The sequence below is a fragment of the Achroia grisella genome, unplaced genomic scaffold, assembly GCF_030625045.1.
Source record: "Achroia grisella isolate CSIRO2021 unplaced genomic scaffold, CSIRO_AGI_Agris_v1 utg4577, whole genome shotgun sequence".
In the NCBI taxonomy this organism is placed as follows: Eukaryota; Metazoa; Arthropoda; class Insecta; order Lepidoptera; family Pyralidae; genus Achroia; species Achroia grisella.
This window is the reverse complement of record NW_026712869.1, coordinates 309,126-319,367: the sequence shown is the minus strand read 5'-3', so window position 1 is coordinate 319,367 and position 10,242 is coordinate 309,126. Positions and strand designations below refer to the sequence as shown.

At 47.8% G+C, this 10,242-nt stretch overlaps 2 protein-coding genes across 2 annotated transcripts; both read right to left on the bottom strand.

Moving 5' to 3' along the window:
* Window positions 1-1,444: 1,444 nt before the first annotated feature.
* On the bottom strand, window positions 1,445-3,380 carry LOC131845178 (uncharacterized; the record flags this gene model as incomplete). Its single annotated transcript, XM_059194212.1, has 2 exons — window positions 1,445-2,485; window positions 3,282-3,380. Coding segments are annotated over 2 exons (1,140 nt in total), but the record flags the coding sequence as incomplete, so codon positions are not given.
* Window positions 3,381-6,390: 3,010 nt separating this feature from the next.
* On the bottom strand, window positions 6,391-9,891 carry LOC131845176 (F-box/WD repeat-containing protein 5-like). Its single transcript, XM_059194211.1, has 6 exons — window positions 9,675-9,891; window positions 9,434-9,588; window positions 8,992-9,324; window positions 8,830-8,903; window positions 8,589-8,706; window positions 6,391-6,922 (listed from the first exon to the last, which is right to left on the bottom strand). The coding sequence occupies exons 1-6, from the start codon at window positions 9,889-9,891 to the stop codon at window positions 6,611-6,613; spliced, it is 1,209 nt and encodes a 402-aa protein (XP_059050194.1). The 3' UTR covers window positions 6,391-6,610.
* Between the last annotated feature and the right edge of the window lie 351 nt (window positions 9,892-10,242).

The following is a 10,242-nucleotide window of genomic DNA, read 5'->3' as shown; positions in this document are numbered from 1 at the left end:
ATTAGACCGATACCTAAAACAGCTAACCCCACACAAGAACAGGACTTAAGACCCATAAATATATTGCCTTTTCTATCAAATGACAAAATACTTGGAATCTAAGCATATTCTACCTAAGCTTCATTCTGGATTCCGGAAAGGACATAGTTCGGATATATACGTATGGACCAGGCATCAATGCTAAAACAGAGAGGATTATTCAATGCGTACAATATGCATGCGCGCGTTTTTGCTTCAACATCCCTCCGCGGTCGCACGTAACCCCATATCTGAATAAGAGTAATCTTCTTAAAATGAAGTCACGAATGCAGTTGTATTTTGCTGTTTTGCTTTTTGGCGTTAGATACTGCTTATCTGTATGAGAAGCTAGTGGTTATAATAGATATCATACAAGGGCTTCGCCATTTCTTCTTGTAACGCCAATTCATAAAACTACTCTTTGCCGGGGATCATTTAAAATAGCGGCCTCAAAAACATGGAATGTTCTCCCACCACCTATGCGTGAAGTGAACAAAATATACTTTCCGAAAGCATTTTAAAGAACTTTTGCTACAAGTTAAAAAAAAAAAAAAAAAAAATGGGTAAAGGATTCACTAAAGGTGCGTGGGTGGCGGTGGTGGTGGTGTTTAAGATTATAAATATATAATTTTACTTTTTATTATTTATATACTTTTTCTCTAGGTATTATTATTTTTATTTTAATTGTATAATATCTGATTTATTAAGTTAATGTATACGTATTTTTTAATTGTAATATTTGCGCGTCCGTACTGAGGGCCCAACTGAAAATCAGCGCTGGAAACTATTTCCAGCATTATGCTGAGTTGTGGTCCACATTGACTCCGTTTTTTAATATGTAAATTATTCTTGTATTTCTTATGTTATTACTGTAAAAACGAGTTAATAAAATTCTATTCTATTCTATCGTTTTATCGCGACGGTCCTCGAGTGCCACTCAATGTTTTTTCTTTGGTCAAGATGACTAACATAACAAACGAATGAAGTAGCGGGCATAGCTACTATCAAATAAATACACATGTATTACAAATAACATTTCTTTATTATAAACAAAATAAAAGACTGCAGCACACACACATATTTCATTATAATTATTTTTTTTTTTTTTATGATTTCACGAGATTCAGATTTCATTTGCTTTAGTTTGTAGGCGTGGATCGTCGAACGTTAGAGCTAGCCCTGTGGATTGTTGAACGGAGGTACTGGGGGTGGTGGCGGCGTGGGACATCGGCTCTTTGGTGTTTGAGGGACAGCGGGCGCCTGTGGCTGTATGACTACTGGTGGCTTGTTTCGTTTTTGTGGCGGACGTGTGGGTTCAGAACGATTATTGTTCGATCTCGAATCATCCGTTTTCCCACATCCAGTGATTTTTCTGTGTATGTTCTTGATGGAAACGAGCCACGAGTCGTGTTTTACCGTGTTAGAATTATCGCAATTTTGCGCCAGTGTTTTGTGTCTTTTCGTTCTGTGATTTAGACCTCACGATTGGAGCTGAGCATACGTTCTGAAGCGCCACATCAATGCATACATTGCTCGCTCCCGGTGGTATCGGCACGTCTAACCGACCAGCTGCTGATATTCGGGAAGACTCATTTAACAGTTTACATTCCTCTCCATGTACTGATCGTCTCCGTTCCGTTTCTTTCAACCGATTTCTAGTACTCAGCATAGTATTTAGTCGGTCAAAATCTGATTTTAATCGAGAAGCTACGGCACTTATGTCAGAACCTTTAGAATTACGGTCGAGGAGTGGTGTCGGATGGTCTTCTTTTAAATCACGGGAGGTGTGAAGGCATCGTTTACCTCTGGGTGAAGATTTTTCGTTGCAGCGAGGGGAACCACGACTACGCAGACGTTCGAGTAGCGTCGGTTCGCGGCAGGGCGGCGGCACCGTCACCGGTTTCGGCAAATTCTCACACCACTCGGCGTCGTCGCTGGTTCGGTTCCTATTTTTGGATCGACGACGCTCGGGACGACCCGTCCCGGAGGTGGTACGTTTCAGACCGTCCATAATACGAGAAGCCAGCCTCCTCGGAGGCGTCGTGGAAGGCGTAGATCCTTTAGAGGTTTGCGCGGTCGACTCGGGCGATGGTTTAGAACGTTCTATTTCGAGTAGTATTCGTGGGCGATGTGCGCAAGGGTCCAGATGGGTCTCGTTTCGTATTTGGCATTCTCCGTCTGGAACGAGTTCGACACGTCGGTCGCTCGCGGCGCTGCGAGGAGTGGAGGGAGGCAGCACGGCGTACCGGCGGCCGTCGGTGGCGGGGCGCGGGCGGCGGGCGGGGCGCGGGGCGGGGCGGGGCGCTGCGTCCGCGGCGGCCTCCCGCTCGTAGCGCCGGCGTCGCGCCAGCTCCGCGGCGGCGAGGCGGCGGGCGACGCGGTCGCGGTCCTCGCCGCATCCTCGGACGCGGTTGTCTGTTATGCGATCCGATTTGATGCACGACTCGTCAGTTTGTTTTTCACTGCCCTATTAACAATAAGAGAAGCTCGTTAAGTAAAGTTTACGAGACATCAATACGACTCACAATTTTTACGACTACGACTTTTTTTTTCTCTTATTTTGGCAACAAACAGTCGTTATATATACATATAAATATACAAATAATTATTTATTTTTACTATAGACATTGAGTGCCGAAAATGTTTTACATAATTTTAGTTTGTTTCTATATGTAACTAAGGTGCAACAAAATGGTTCCAAGTCAACGAACATAGTGTTATGCACCTTGTAAAGCGGATTCCAGATGACGGAACTAAAATCCAAAATAGATCGGACTAATGAAATACATAATATTTTAAAGAGTAATACGTCTAGAAATGTCTTGGTGAACCTATTAATGAACCCGAGATTTCTGAATGTTCTTTAGACAATTGAGTCTACATGTAAATTAAATGTTAGTTATAATACTATGATATAATCCATAACATCGTAGAACAATAAGATGATAATGAATTTATGTCAGCTTGAAGTTTAGAATAATCGTTCTCGGTCTTTATCATTTTGTATAATTTGGTGTCGTCTGCGCATAACAAGTAGTTTGATTTGTTGATTACATCTACAATATTATTGATGTACAATATGAACAAGATAGGCCCGATATGGGATCCTTGAGGGATACCAGAAATAATATTTTTGAATCTAGATTGATATCCTTGGAGACAAACTGCTTGACTTAGGTTAAAAAAAAAAAAAAAAAAACTGTATCCACGACATCTACTTGGCAATTACTTTCCATAGTAAATTCCATGGCACCGATACTCACGGGGCACGTGAGCGGCGGCGCGGGGCACGGCGCGGGGCACGGGGGCGGGCGGCGCGCGCGCGGCGGCGGCCGGCACGTGACGCGCAGCGCGCGGGCACGCTCCGCCGCGGGCGCGCGGCACGCCGGCCGCGGCGTCGCGCGACACGCCGGACACGCCGGCCGGGAGTCGCTCGCGCCGCGACGCAGCACGCGCGCCGCGCTCGCCGGCTGCGACATTCGATTTCATTGTTAAAAACTGCCTTTGGATGCTCGTGCTATCACTCACCAGGAGGTAGGCCGACTGCTCTTTTACCATTTCAATGGAGAAAAAAAAAAGTGCTTAACGCTATTACGAATTTACGTTATTAGCTTTTAATTCTAATTGTGACAGGCGATTGCAGCTCAGAAAAAAAATAAGTGGGTTTGCTTCGCAAACTTTTTCTTCGTTCCTTATGAAGGGTACGATCATAATCATAATCATCATCATAATTTTCAGCCCGGAAGACGTCCACCACCACCTGGGGTTCACATGTATGCGTCCATCTGTTTTATCAATGTATGTGGACTTTAGTTCGGCTGGAAGTTCAAACGGTTGCATCATGCGAGCCGTCAGATTAGTTTGCCGATACCAGTCCCAGTCACACAAGGAAACCTAACTTCAAGTATGTGTCAGTACAAAGACTTACCATTGCGAGTGGACCCAGTCGCAGCATGCTCCGGAGCGCCATGTGTATGTGTGTGTGTGTGTGTGAGGGCGTCGCCGCTGGTCTGTCGTCCGCCGTCGGTGGTGCGTGGTGTGGGATCACTGTCGTATCACGTCCTCGCCGCCACTAGAGGGCCGCGCTACGATCGCGATGGCCGCCGCCGCTCAACACCTGACGACCCCAATATAATTCAACGCGGTCGCGACAAACGATAGAGCTGAAAAGTTTGTTTGTTTGTTTGAATGCGTTAATCTTAGGAACTATTGGTTCGAATTGAATTTTTTTTGTTTTGGATAGTCCATATGTTAATCTATATTACTAATTACGCTACGACCAATACAAACGAAACATCTTCATCAGAAAATTATTCATATTTGAGGGCTTCCGTTGTGTGTGTAACAATTCAAGTTACCCAGAAAATATGTATGACAGAATCATTCCTCTCTAAATGATCAAAAAAAAAAAAATTGTCCGCGACTAATCGCGATAGTGTTTTTGATAACCACGCGAACGAAGCGACGGGCACAGCTAGTATACCTACACTAATATTTGTCATCACTATATTAAGTCAGTAACATTTTACACTTGTACAGATTTAGGAATGTTTTCACTTTAGATATTGAATACTGTATCGTTAAGCTGATAATCAAATCTTGGTTGAGCTGAAACTGAGACTCGGTACAAAATTGTAAATAGTCGATCTTGCGACTTGGTGTGTTTTGTTTAGGTCATGGGTCCCCGTCCGGTCCGTCGGGCCCGGTCAGTCCTGTAGGCGCGGCCCAAACGGCGGGTCGGTAACCAAACGTGCACTAACTCAAACTTCTGTGCTATCAGTAGGTGTCGTTCAATGTGGGACAACATGTATACGATATCTCAAACATTACTACTTCTTCTTATTAGTTTTAAAACGAATTATTTTTTTTGACACCTATTATGACTTATACATTTGACGTATACATATGTATTTAGTAAAATTTTCACACAATACATATCTTTTAAAATTATGGACCATTTGTAATTGTGACGTGCAAGTTATGTTGCTGTAAAGTTTCATAAGAACCATTCAGTAGTCGTGTGAAGGATGGAGATCAAGACGACAAGCAAAGAAAACCGCACCGGTATACATAGTAGTAAATTATTGTAATTGACTTATATAATCATAGTATTTACTTATATAATCATGTAAAACTATATAGTTTTATAAAAAAAAAAAACATAGATAATAAAAAAGGTATGAAAAAAATAGTTCGCAAGTTCTTGTATTGTATGTGGAGGAGCACCACACATACGTGCAGGCATACATCCTTGTTTATAACAGTAGTAGATGTATGTACTATTATGTTATCTGTGGTAGTAGGACACCACCAGCCCATTGGACATTTGTTGTTTGTGAAGAGTGGCGCGTCACGACACGACACGACACGACACGACACGACACGACACGACACGGGACCGGTGCACGGCCGCGGCGCAATAAAATGTGACTGTCAACTGTTTGAAATGTATTTATTAGCACCAGGGACGGATCTACCTAGGGGCTTCTTGGGTTGCAGCCCAGGGCCCGTGGATAAAAGGCAATACCATAGGCAATGTTTCAATAACAAAAACCTACCATAAGTATTGCAACCCTGAGATCAGTCAACCCATGCATGCGCCGAACGGAGCGGGGACCATTCCCCGTCGCTTGTTTTTGTCGGTTTATTTTTTTAGTTGAGCAATATATAATAGGTAGGCCCCTGAGTATAATAATTTTAGTCCAGGGCCCCACAATTTCCCGATCCACCTCTGATTAGCACTCATACGAACATAGCGAAGGCTGAGTCGTCACTGTGCTCTGCCATACCTGGAAATAATGTATGCTCTGTACAAATTACTACATATAAAGTACTCACTGATACATCAACGCACAGATACTAAATCAAACGTATCAATTAATATACTTTTAATAATAATAATTAATAAAGAATTTAGAATTGCATGCAATTTCACTCCTCAATGCATGTCGTATTCGGATGGTCGGTTGAGTGCAACTATGCCGGTATGTACTGACTCGTGTCATAATGTAATAATGTCGCGGATTACAGACGACAACTCACATACAGTCCATCGGTGGCGAGCACCAGTATCGTGTCGGGGGCGGCGGGGGTGTCGGGGGTGTCGGGGGTGCGGGGGGGCAGCGCGGCGGCGAGCGCGGGCGCGGCGTGCGTCAGCGGCGACGACAGCCGCGCGCCGCTCCGCGCCGACCACACCCACACGCGGCACGAGCCGCCGCCGCCGGGGCTGCGACAATAGCCTCGGGTCAAGTCGCCGCCACCGTACACGCCCACACGGGGGCCCGGAGCACGTGTACGGGGCACTCACCAGGCGATGTACCGGTCGGAGGCGGCGGGCTGCACGTAGTGGAGGTCGGCGGGCGCGGGGCCCGGCCCGCTCGCCGCGCCCACCGCGCACAGCACGCGCAGCGCCGGCAGCGACAGGCACCGCACGCGCCCGTCCGCCGTGCTCGCCCACACGCACCGCCCGCTGTTCGCAGAATTGCAACCGATCAGAGCCGACCCGACGGTTTATATGCCCGAAACGTACCGAACTTAAAAATAATGCATTCGTCCGATGTATGGTGGTGCGTCCGAATGCGCCCCGCGGTGGCTATACCCGCTCGTACCCGGGGTGCGGGACGATGCCGAGCACGGCGGCGTGCAGGCGGCACGCGGAGTCGGGCGGCGTGCACAGCGCGCGCACGGCGGCCTCGTCGGGCTCGGGTGGTGCGGGTGGTGCGGGTGGTGCGGGGGGCGGCGAGGGTCGGTGTTCGCGCGCCCTCCGCCGCTGCCGCAGGTCCCCGAGGGCGGCGGCCAGCAGCGGCGGCGGCTGCAGCGCGGCCAGCGGCCACGTGCGCACGATGCCCGACTCGCCATAGCTGGCCGCCACCAACGTCTGCACGCTGGCGCCGCGGGCCTCACTCTGGAATTAACACGAACACGATATGTACGGCATACATAGTAATACTCGCAGACGATACGTCGATCTAATTTTATGGTCGACGGAATTAATAGTACCTAATTATGATGATGTAGTTGTTAAATATCCCACTTTTAATATTATCTAAATATTATAATTTATATAATTTAATTGTTTATTTAATGTTGTTAATTAATGGCAATTATATGTTGTTAATTTCAATAATATAAATATAACCTTTTGATATTGTTTCGTTGCCCTTAGTCCATATAAAAAAGTGAAGTAACTTTGGCGCCAAAATATTGACATAAAATAAAAAGTAATAACACTTTTAGAGAGAAATAACATAGTTAATATATTGTTACATTATATAAATGTAAGAATAGTAATTTGATGTAGATACAATTGTTTTATATATATAATAATAATGAAAAACAATTAAAAACATTTGATTAGTATAGTATGATGATTATTAAAGACCCTACTAAGATACCCTAATAACCAGTAGTTGTAATCGATGCATCGCTGCGTCCCTCGCATTGGTATACGACTGTTCTTTTCTCTCTCTAAAGGTTACAAATTTAATTGCAATATAAAATTTAACAAGGAATCTTTCGAATTTGAAGTAACTTCCCGGAATGACGCTATGTCAAAAAATTTTTAATTAAAGTTTGCATGTTTACCGCTAAAAGATTCCATTTATCGTATCTCCTCAGTTTCAAGACACTCTCCTGGCGTTGATATATCCAGTGACGTTCAATTTTGCGGTCATTTGGAGGACAAGGCTAAAATAGCCTCAAAGAAGCTTGCAATTATACAAGGCGCAGATCCGGCCGCATATGGAATACTGTTCTCATCTCTGGGCGGGAGCACCACAATACCAGCTACTTCCATTTGACCGCATTCAGAACCGAGCAGCCAGAATCATTGGTAATCAACGTCTATGTGACAGACTCGACCCATTGGCTCTGCGGCGAGATATTGCATCTCTGTGCATTTTCTACCGCATATATCACGGGGAGTGTTCTGAGGAATTGTTCGGATTAATACCAGCTGCTGAGTTTCACCACCGTACCACCCGCCAGAAACTGAAATACCATCCTGATCATCTGGATGAATGGCGGTCTTCCACAGTACGGTTTTCTAGAAACTTTTTGCCCCGCACAACCACATTGTGGAATCACCTTCCCGCAATGGTATTTCCGAACCGATACGATATTGAAACCTTCAAGAAAAGAGCTTATTCCTTTTTAAAAGGCCGACAACGTACTTGCAATTCCCCTGATGTTGCGGGTGCTCATGGGCGGCGGTAATCACTTACCATCAGGTGAGACGCATGCCCGTTAGTCCCCTGTGTTAAAAAAAAAATCGAAGCCTTGCAGTATATCTTGCGCCCCAGACAAAATTAAACGATGTATTAAAATAAATACTGCCAGATTAATTTGTTATAGTATTTTATTTTCATACTCAATTACATAATAATAGTAATATTATTATGTAATTGAGTATGATATGAATGTAACATATGATGAATGTAACATATTAGAAAACATGTCAACAGTAGATGCTATTTACTGTTGATAATTCTAGAAAAGGCTGAACTATTTTATTATGATTATATTTATTTACGATGGTATACTAAAAAAACTAAAAAAATGAATGAACTCACAGCACACGTAGCGCGATAGTAGGGCTCCCCGGGCGCGAGCTGCCCGTCATCGGTCGGCGAAGAGACAGCGTCGTCGTCGAGAGGCTCCTCCAGAGGCACCTCGACCACCACCGCGTGCCTGAAACACACACCACACCACACCACACCCGCCCGCTGTTAGCGCGCCTACACTCACTGACGACACCCGACGACGCACGTGTGGTATTAGTTTGAGTTTGTGTTCGTTGCAGGTACAACTCACGTGATGTGTCCGCTGTCCTCGTTGTATATACGTAGAAGAGGCGCAGTCACCCCCGCGTACTCCGACTGAATTTCCTAAACAATAAAAAAAAACAGAAATCGTATTTCATTATCGATAAATGTCAACGAGTAAGCGGATAACGAAGCCAGTAGTGGAACAGACTTGCGTCGCGGCGTTGAGCCAGACCGTGGTGCAGGCCTGTCCCGGCGCGAGCCGGCTCAGCTCCAGCGAGAGGAAGGCGTCCCCGGCCGGCCGCGCCCAGCACCCGGCCGCGCCCGCGCTGCAGCCCGCACGGCTCAGCACGCCGCACGCGCCGCCCGCGCTCACCCGCAGCACCAGCAGCTCCCAGCGCGCGGCCAGCGCCAGCGGGCCCGCCACCAGCAGCCGCGCGCCCCCCGCCGCCCACACCGCGCGCTCCGCCCGCGCCCACCCTTGCTCTCTCACGCTGATGCCGCACCGCTCGCTCCACGTGCCGTCCGCGTCTTTATCCCAAATCTGAACGCAAAAAGAAATTATAGAATATCTTCATGAACGAAACTTCAGCAGACCGGAGATGCGGCCGAGTGCGGCGGCACTCGCTCCGACGGATACGTTCAGCACCGACCGTGACGAGACCGTCCTCGGACGTTACGGCGAGGCGGCGGCCGCCGTCCGCCAGCGCGGCGTGCAGCAGCGGCTCGTCGCCGGGCGCCGTCAACCTCGCTCTTAGTTTCCAACGTGCGTGCAGATCTACGTACTCTTGCCGCCACGACAGTGATCCTGTTTCAATAAAAAATTTAGTATAACGTTTAAAGAAGTAGTTTGGCCGGCTCGGGTGACATGGTCACGGACGAAGCTACAGCTACCTCTGTGCCGGCGCAGCGCCCGCAGCGTGCGGGCTGGCGCGCGCGCGGCCAGCAGCCGCCGCCACAGCGCGGGGTCCCCGGCGGCGGCGCGCCAGGCGCGGCACGCGGCGCCCGCGCGCGCCAGCTCGGCGCCGCTCAGCCACGCGAACACCTCGCGCAGCGCCGCCGCCGCGCGCCCGTCCCCCGCCTGCCACGCACTCCCCGCACCGCCCGCCATTCGCACGCGCACGCAGCGGCCACCCTATTTATAACCTCACGACGTCAAATGTTTACGAGTAAACCGAACTCATGACTAATATAGCATGAAGTGTCACTAGCCTGTACTGATCGTACGTTGTAAATGTTGTAGTGCTGAAAGTGAAAGAGTGTAGCCCCGGAGCGCGGCCGCGGCACCCGTCAGTGTGTCCGTCAAACACACCCGGCACGTACAGACGCTGTCTGACGTCCGCGCTGTAAAGGCCAGTTGCGGCCGACAGCATTACAGTAGTCCGAAAATGAAAAGTCCGAGCCGCGCCGCGGCTGCGGGTTGGGAGGTAGAGGAGGGAGGGCGGGGAGGAGGGGGGCGACG

Excerpts from the sequence above, each read along its gene's own strand:
- LOC131845176 (XM_059194211.1), bottom strand. The coding sequence starts at position 9,891 with ATGGCGGGCGGTGCGGGGAGTGCGTGGCAGGCGGGGGACGGGCGCGCG. Across the intron at positions 9,325-9,433 it reads CCGAGGACGGTCTCGTCACG|ATTTGGGATAAAGACGCGGA; the intron begins GTCGGTGCTGAA and ends TTTTGCGTTCAG. Across the intron at positions 8,904-8,991 it reads GGCTCAACGCCGCGACGCAA|GAAATTCAGTCGGAGTACGC; the intron begins GTCTGTTCCACT and ends TTTATTGTTTAG.